The sequence below is a fragment of the Meleagris gallopavo genome, chromosome 1, assembly GCF_000146605.3.
Source record: "Meleagris gallopavo isolate NT-WF06-2002-E0010 breed Aviagen turkey brand Nicholas breeding stock chromosome 1, Turkey_5.1, whole genome shotgun sequence".
NCBI lineage: Eukaryota > Metazoa > Chordata > Aves > Galliformes > Phasianidae > Meleagris > Meleagris gallopavo.
In genome coordinates this window covers 52,219,959-52,229,242 of record NC_015011.2, presented here as the reverse complement: position 1 = coordinate 52,229,242, position 9,284 = coordinate 52,219,959, and the positions used below count along the sequence as shown (strand labels likewise).

The following is a 9,284-nucleotide window of genomic DNA, read 5'->3' as shown; positions in this document are numbered from 1 at the left end:
GAGCTCGGAACGGCCGAGCCGCGTTTGAATCGGTTACAAAGCAGGCCCGGAGCTGCCGTTCCTTGTTTGGTTGTGATTTGTGGCTAAGTAACGTACTGTTCTGGCTAAGGCTGTGTTACAAAGGAATGTCTTGGCGTGTAGTCACCTGTGGCACGTGCATGTTAATCACATTTGCTGCTCAAATCAGGCTGCAAGTTGCTTAGCACAGAGGTGAACAGCTGCTTCCTGAAATGCTGTAATGTGCTTCTGCAATCGGATTGTGTCTGACACCTAAATTGTAGAATCCTTAGAGTTAGAAGGGACCTCTGAAGGCCATCTAACCCAACTCCCCTGCATGAACAGGGACACCACACCACAACTAGATCAGGCTGCCCAGGGCCTGATCCAGCCTTGCCTTGAAAGTCTCCAGGGATGGGGCATCAACCACATTGCTAGGCAACCCAACTCATCACCCTCACTGTAAAAGTTTTTTTTCTTATATCTAACCTAAATCTCCCCTCTTTGATCTTGAAACCATTTCCCCTTGTTCTGTCACCACAGACCCTGCTGAAAAGTCTGTCCCCTTCTTTCCTGTAGCTCCCCTTTAGGTACTGAAAGACCACTCTCAGGTCACCTCATAGCCTTCTCATCTCCAGGCTGAACAGCCCCAGACTGTCCTCATGGGGGAGGTGTTCCATTCCATGGGTAAATGTTGCCTCACATAATGAGAGATGCCTTGATTGGGAGTCTGCACAAGAGGCAACACAAAGTATTTGTCTTCCTGCTGCCTTTTAATCCAAAATGACTGAATGTACAATCTGAAAAGATCACTCCAGTTCGATGCACAGCCGTCAGTTCTTTTAGGGGTGGAAACAGCTCCTCATTTGACTCTAGCAGTCTGAGAGCTGGGCACCTCTTATACGCTACTTCATAAAATTACAGAATCATTTGAGTTTAATGGCCTTAAGGGCCATCTGGTCCACCTCCTCTGCAATGAACAGGGACATCTACAGCTAGATCAGATGCTCAGAGCCCCTCCAGCATGACCCCTCCAGCTCAAAAGACTCTTTCATCACACTGAACTCCCTAAAACATAGGGAGACTGATTGGAGATCTCACATTTTCCCTTGTTGTCCTTACAACTTCACCGCTACTCTCAATACATCTCAGTTCTGCCCTGAAACACCAAGACCTGAGTTTGATGCCAATTTTGATAATGCACTCCTACTGGAGGACCATCCTGGTGCTGAAATCCTCGCTATCTGAGCTGAAAGTAATACTTTGAGCCTATGAGTCAGACTGGATGTAGTCATAAGCAGATAAGAGTTTTCTCTTGCTGGCAAGATCCAACATTCCAGATTTTTTTTGTAGGCTCTTTACACCCTTGAAGAAGTGATACTTTAACTACCAACTTAATGCACCAGTATCAAAGGAAACCAGGAAAACTATAAAGTGTCACTGGATGAGAAATTAATCTATGTCTACAGAGATGTGTTCTGCATGCCCAGAGTATTACAGCAAAATACATTTCAGAAATGTCTCTCTTTTGAAAGAGAAGATTTTTTTAGAGATGGCATTTGTAACATATATGAGTTGTTTCCATAAGACATGTGCGTGATGTCCCCTGAGAGCTTAGTTTATTGACTTGCATGGTACTTGCTGCACAAGAGCAAATGACACAGCTATTTTTCAAGCTGCACTAGTACCCTGGAGATATGCTGAAAAATAAGAGAGCTCATGGAATCACAGGGAAAAAGATGCAGTTAGCGTGCATTAGTAATTCCAGGAGTTGAAATCCCCACTGGACCATGCCACATGTCATAGCCATTGGTTCTCTCCTACTGATACTAACATGCCCTTGGATTCTTCTCAGAGGGAGCAGAATTATGCTGTACAGGGATCGCACAGACAACAGTGACTCAGGTCAGCTGATTAACATTAAATATCCAGATATCCTTCCACCTTTTATTGGCTTGCCAGCGCTTTGCTGATGCACCTGTATCCTGGTGACAATCTTAGTATGCAGCCTTGTTAAGTCAGATGCAGCACTCACTGCCAGCTAGAGAGCTAGAGAGATGACCCATGTGAAAGTACACAACTATTAACAATGCACAGAACTATTAAGTTACAGTTATAACTGTAATTCTGTGATATGCAGTTAATATGAGAAACTGTTAATTTCACATCTTTTAATAAATTATCTGTTAGTAAACTGCAACACCCAGACAAACCACAAAGTGTATAATAAATCACATTTTTTTAGTGTAATTACAGTACAGTAAAACATAAGAAAAGCATAATGGGTGAGGACTTCTTTTTTAACTCCTACTGTATTTTCTTCCTCCTCCTCCTCACTAATATGTTCACAGATAAAATAGTTGAGACCTCATCTGTTGGGAAATGGATGCACATGTTCAGCTGGTGTTTGAGTTTCTGCAGTTTTTCCAATGATGACTTTCATTTCAGCCGCAGGGGGATGTGGTGTCAAGGAGAATCTGTTGCTTTGAGTAATTCAGAGTAATTCAAAGCAATCACGGTGTAACACAAGGATGTCTGTAGTGTTATTCATGATTCTTGTGGGAGTGCGAACAGGCTGAGGGTTCTTTTGTACAGATTACATTCTTGTAGACAGTATTAGGGAATATGCAATTGAAACCACAGCTAAGTTGCAAATAGAAACAGCACAGCTTCCAGAAACTCAGAGCCTGAACATCCTCTTGCAACAGCTCTGAAGCAGGATGATTCTGCCACAGAGCAGTGAATAATATCTGACTTCTACCAACCAAAGGCAAACCAGACTTTCTGCTTCCTTTCAGCTTGAAGAGTCTTGTATTCAGGACATGGAAGGTAATTTGAGCAGCAGCATCAGAATTAAGAACAGTGGGTTTTCTTAGAGGAATATTGTCCACGGAGTCTTAATCTACTCATTACACTATGGTGCCCTAGTCCTGCTGCTGTTCCTATGCTCAGCTGTGTGGGTTGGTACAAGCACGATGCATCGCCCTTGTCCTGCTCGTGCTCTCATGAGAGTGTATTGCTTTGTGCTGGCTCCCTGCCCACGTTCAAAGCTCTGCCTGTGAGCATGACATTAGATTTGTCAATAAGATACAACATTCAGCAAGCACTTGTGGTGTGTTTTCTTCTCTTGCTCAGAAACACAATCTGCAGACTCTGACATGAGTTCAATTACACAGGTTAACAATTCACAAAAATGTTTTTTTTTCCCCCATGTATTTCTTTAAGGAACTAACAGTGGGTTGTAATTTTATTTTATATTTTTCTGTAGGAGTAGTTTAGCACAGGTGGAGTTCTGACCCTTTGGGAAGTGCAGGTGACCTGCATTTATAGTAAAGATGGACAAGAGCTCAGGCAGCAAAGAGCAGTGTATTTGCATGACAGAACTGAAACATAGCCATGCCTTTTGAACTCAGCTGGACTTCTGGAGGAGTCATGGAGGGCTGTGAAAAATTTTGGCACCTGAGAGCCCCAGGAGGCATGTTGCCATTTACTTATATGCTTCTACAGAGATTGTAGAGACTGGGGAAGGTCTTTGCTTGTGCTCATTATGACAAAGAACAGAATTTTTCAATAGAAAAATGACAAACATCAAATGTCCTTTTCCTACTTCAGGTATTTGCTCAGAGGCAACATCCTCCTTGCTTCAAGAAAGCTTCAAGTCCTTGCCTACCTTAGTGCTACAGCAAATGTGCTATTTTCAGAATTCAGATCTGGAAATGTTTCTACTGGAAAACTCTCTGACAGCAAAATTTCTAGTGCAAGTGATGTTGAAAAGCCAATGCTGTTCTACAGTTTCCACACTTCTAAAAAAAACAGAAAGGGTTCTTGATTATTTGATCTGAAACAAATTTTGCATGGATGTTCCTTCATACCTTGAGCTCTGCAGATGTTTTAGAAAGGCATTTAGGTGTGACTTGACTCAACTCCTCATGAAAGGCATTAGCTAACTGTTAGGCAACGCTGAAAACCTTCAGCTTGAATCACCAGCAACGCTGGTGATGGAGGTGAAAGTGGATGGATACTTCCCCTGGAGTTTCAGCCATTTTGGTGCTTTTCCAGCTGCTGGCATAAATCAGAGGCCAGGATTGTTCTCATTTACATCTGTCTGGAAGGGTCTCCCTGTACGTTCATCATATTTTGAAGATTACCATCTAGATTCCTCTTGTATCACTGTTTTTTGAAGCAGCAGAGTAGGCCAGCAGAGATACTGACTTGAAAGCGTGCACTGGCATCACTGCTGCTGGTTTCTGACTCAGCAGAGACACAGATGTGTTTCTCAGAGCAAAGGATGTTGTTTCAGTTACTCACATTTCTGAGACTGTTTGGCATGAAAGACCAAACAGGGTGGAAACTTTCACTTTGAGCAAAAGAACAGTTTTAATAGAGCCCACATGCTTGTACCTTTTCATCTCTGTCCTTTCCCACTGCTCTCCTGGGCCAAATGTTCAACTCACTGAAATGATGGTAGCAAAAAGAAGGCAATTCTGTTAACTGTGAAGATGTATTTCTGGGGAAAAAAAAAAATTATAACTATGGGCTTTTGAACAACAAAATGGGGAAAGATGCTCGTAGCACAGCAGATTTCTTAGAGGAAGCACACGGATGACCACATGGTGCCCTTGTGCTCTCAAAAGTCCTTGTCTTCTTTCTGCCCACCTCGTCTCCTTGGCAGGCTGCAGGTGAACTGGTAGATGCAGCACAGATCTGGCACAGCTGAGAGGGATTTTCAGCTCCCCAGTTGAAGTACTCTGGAGGATGCATCTAGAAAGCCAGCATTGATGTAAACATCTGGTAACAACTACACTGGGGCAATTAGGGCATAACCTCTGTATTTCATTGCCTGAGGAAGATGATTATAATGATGACCAGAACATCTCTGCAATGAGTAGAAATGAGCAAAATGTTGCAGGCTTTCTTGAAAATGTTCATGTTCAATTTGTGAAACTCATATTTCTTGAAAAAGCCTGTCTTCGGGTGAAGAGAACAGTTTTCCTCTTATCGTTCGCACGTATGCATTCTTGATCTGACATGACTTGCAACCACAAGAGAGCACTCTTTCCTTTGAAGATTTCTCTGCTTCTCCAGAAAGCGAGAGACATGCCATATAAGTTTGCAAACTGCTTGAGAGCTGTTTCAGTTAGACCAGAGCAGCCGAAACAACAAAGCTTGCAGTTGTCTTTTGGATTTCATTGTGGAAAGCCTTTGGGTAGTTTTCAGATGACAGAAGATCCTCAGTTCCTGAAAGGGAGGAGTTCTGCCAAAACTTTGAAGATCTCTGTAAACTTTGCAAATTACGCCGCTTTTGGAGACAATTATATCAAATGATATTGTGGATTACAATACATGAGAAGTGTTTAGAGCCTGGAAGATTATTTATGTTTGGCGTTAACTCGTATGGTCATAATTTCAACGGAGAAAAGGAATACACAGGAACCCTCTTATTATCTTTTGAAATATGAAGATCAGAGGAAAAGGAAGGTTTAAAAGTGTGGAGTGATGGTCCTCAAAACCTGTCTATAAATTAGCTGGCATCCTGCATCTATAAAAACAAGGCTTAGAGCTGATTTCCAGGCACGAGTGGACCTCCTGAGTCATCAGCAGTGCTTTGAGATCTGAGTTTCTACACTCTGCAGGAGAAAATTGCCACCCCTGGGGCAAAGTGCCTGTACAAATGTTTCCTTCTTGCCCGGATTGATACACGATTTGGAAGTCAAATTCGGGAGCTGACTTTGTGCTGGTGAGAAAAGACAAAGCATGGCCAGCAATAAAGATGATGATGGACTGTTGAACAGGATTGCATTTTCAGGAGCGATGCCCCTGGCTAACAGCCACATCCATCCCCACGGGGTTCCCCTGAGAGAACCCTTTGGGGTTCCCATCCACTTAGACCCGTCGTACTGGGAGCGAGCCTACGGTGGGCATGCAGGTCGCATCTCCTACATCCCATTCCCTGGCTACGTGGGCGTCTATGACTATTCCTTTGAGCCTGCCTTCATTCGGAAGAGGAACGAGAGAGAAAGGCAGCGGGTGCGCTGCGTGAACGAAGGCTATACACGCCTGAGAGAGCACCTGCCCAAGGAATTTGCTGACAAGCGCCTCAGCAAAGTGGAGACCCTGAGAGCAGCCATAAGCTACATCAAGCACTTGCAGAGCTTGCTGGACTGCTATCCCCTGGGGTCCAGCAGTAAGGAAACGCTCACCACCAAGGAGCTCCCGGATGATCCCAGTCCCGGTCCTCTGCGGGAGTGCAACAGTGATGGAGAGTCGAAAGCCTCCTCAGCCTCATCCCCCTACAGTGAATTCGAGGAGGTGGGTAGCTAGGAATTGGCCCCCTGGAGAAACAAGCCTTCAAGACCTTCTGAAAGCCAGAACTAAATCCCCTGGGATTTTTCTGTGGATTAAGATGAATACCAGGAAAAAGGAAAACAGCTAGGAGAAAAGATAAAGGTATTTTCTCTCTTTCAAAGGACAACTGTGTCGTCTGCACAGAACTTAAAGATGATTTGTAAGCACACAGACCTTGCTTCTCTTGTTCCACATGTGTTACTAAACTTCGGATTGTTAAAACTGAAGCAACTGTTTGAATTCTACTTTTCATTCAGCTTTTGTTCTATTTTCATTTGCCTTTCACGCAAGAAGAGAACAAAACCAGATAAATCCATTTCAGGAAATCCCCCTTCCCTTTCTCCCACTTTCTCTTTCAAGTTTTATTTTCCTGCTTGCTAGCTTGGAATATCCTGGGTTACAAACATTTCGACTGGGAAAGGTAAGATTTAGATAGCACATCCTTCCCTAAAATTGTTAGAACACTCCCAGAAATGCTCCTGTTTCTGAAAGGACAGTATTTTTATAAACTTGTGAATGATTTTTTCTTTAATGGCATCTTCTAAAGCGAAAGTAGCAACTCATGCATTGGATTCCGGCTGTTTGGTGATCATGGGAGGGGTGATTTTCAGGAAAAGAAAGTCTGACAGTTTCACTCTAAAGTGTTCTAGAAAGTGGTAGACAGAGATTTGTAAAACTGCACCTAGAAAGGCACAGCTTCACTTCTGATAATGTAAAAATGTTGCTGGCCTATTTCTTTCTTTACTCAAAATTGAGTTTGTACACAAAGTCATCCTGAGTATTTTTGATCAGTGAGAACTTAGAAATAGGTTCCTGTGGCAGTTATGTAGTGGTATATACAAAAGGGGTAACATTAAATATATCAGTTTACATCTGTGTGAAGGTGTTTCTCCTTTTGATCAGAACATTGCATTACTTTTTCAAAGAATACACCTTTTCAAATGAATATCTCAAAGTATATGAAATACCTTTCATTTGGACAATATCTGAGAACTTTTCCCCAAGTTGCTCAAAAATCTTCCTTTCTCCACGGCCAGATTTAATTATCATTTAGCTATGAGCTCGAATCTCATTCTGAATACAAGGTAAACTTCTCACTCATACATCTTACACAAAGACCTTCCAAACTTCTGCCTTTTTGGCCTCACTTTGGTGAAATAGTTTTGTATCATTTTGTTTTTCCTTTGCAGTGTGCTGACTGAACACCCGAAAAAATACTTGTGTGTAAATGAGAATGCATACTGATTAAATACCTCAGATGTGTCCATAAATTTCATTTAAATAAAAAATGCAATACATCCAGGCTATGGGTCTTTTTGTTTTTGTTTTGTTTTGTTTTTCCAGTAGATAATAAATGGAAAATGCGTAGGAAATGCACACAGAATGCTACCTATGAAATAAATTTTTAACCTAGATTTTTACATCTAGATGGTTAGCAGGTTTATAGTGTTGGTATCTAATAAGATCTATTAGATACAAAGATACTGTGCTGATTTCTAGCATATTGCTATGGACCTCTGTACACTTTTAGCTACTGAATGCCTGCTTTCAAGTACTTGCAGTGGAAGTACTTGGGTTGAGCTATTGCTACAGCTCTAAACCCAATTATTTCTTCTTAAGTCACATATGTGTTTCTCAATAATATTGAAAAGCAGACACTTAAGCAAATTGCATGCAACTCAGATATGGAAAAAAGCCTAAATGTGTTGTCCAGGTGGTTTCTGACAGATCATTCATTCAAAGATGTCAATGGCAGTCACAAACTTTGTCCTTTATTCTTTAAGTGGTAGCCAGGTCCCTTTTCTGACAATTTTAATTTAGTTTGTTTCTGTTTTCCAGACCCCAAATGTTTAATCCCTGTTACCTGAAAAGTTCTTGCTAAGGATCTAGAGCTTAGGCACTGATTTTTGGATGCATCAGTGTGGATTCTGACAATAGACTCAAACTCTCTGTGCCTCAGTTTTGATATTTCTGGAAATGGAGTGGCACTGGTGGTAACTCTGTGAGTAAGCCTGGGTTGCATTTCTCCCTTAAAGCAGAGATCAAATCTCTCTTATCTATGAAAAACATGCATTCAGTGTACCTGAAACAAATTCTGTGAAATGCTTTGTAAAGCTCTTTGAAGACTGAAAGCACTTAACACACATTTAATGAAAGTAAGCATCCAAATCAAACCAAACCACTAGAAATCAAAATGAGCAGAATGCCTGTTTCTGTCTGGATGGGAGGCATCAGATAACTCCCCTAATACATTTTTATATCAGATGCTTCTCACGGAGGTTTGAGTCCTGCAGCAACACACCCAAGAGTTGTAATCCTGTGGTTTCAAATCCTGGAGACAGGGTACAGTGATCAGCTGGACAGATTGAGCTATGGATCTGCCCCTTGCCAGCTTCATCTCACTTGGGATGTGCCTCTAGGAGAGGCTCATCACAGGAGAACATCTCCCCTCTGTGGTCCTGGGCCTGCACTTGATCCGCACTGCTGTAAGGGTGACCCTTCCCATGTGAGTTGCAGGCTGATCAGCTGCACATCTAGATGGGGCTGGTTCATTTCTTGTGTGTCCTTAATGTTCTGTTCAAACCATGCCTGTATTTCTGAAATAATGTTCTGGAAATACCTCTGGACCTCGAGTCAAGGAGATGGATGAAAAAGCCTACATATGAATAAAAACACGCATGTATGTATATTTTAGATTGTACGTTTCACTCCTTTTAACAACTCTGGAGATGTCCTTAAACTACCTTTTGATCCAACCTCAGTTCTGAAGGTGCAAAAGCTAGAGTCCATTTATTTTTAAAGGAAAACAAATTTCTGGATGAAAACCAAATTATTTCTGTGCAAAAAATCTGTGACGGGTTGAGCTCCCAGGAAAGCTGGAAACTATTTCTCACAGTTCTTGCGGCATGCAAACCTCTCACACAAGCTTCCTTTTAAGCACA

The 9,284-nt window shown here is 42.1% G+C and overlaps 1 protein-coding gene across 1 annotated transcript; it reads left to right on the top strand.

Annotated features, from left to right (window-relative positions):
- Positions 1 to 3,609: 3,609 nt before the first annotated feature.
- On the top strand, positions 3,610 to 7,661 carry ASCL4 (achaete-scute family bHLH transcription factor 4). Its single transcript, XM_010712561.3, has one exon. The coding sequence runs from the start codon at positions 5,752 to 5,754 to the stop codon at positions 6,316 to 6,318; it is 567 nt and encodes a 188-aa protein (XP_010710863.1). The 5' UTR covers positions 3,610 to 5,751; the 3' UTR covers positions 6,319 to 7,661.
- The last annotated feature ends 1,623 nt before the right edge of the window (positions 7,662 to 9,284 follow it).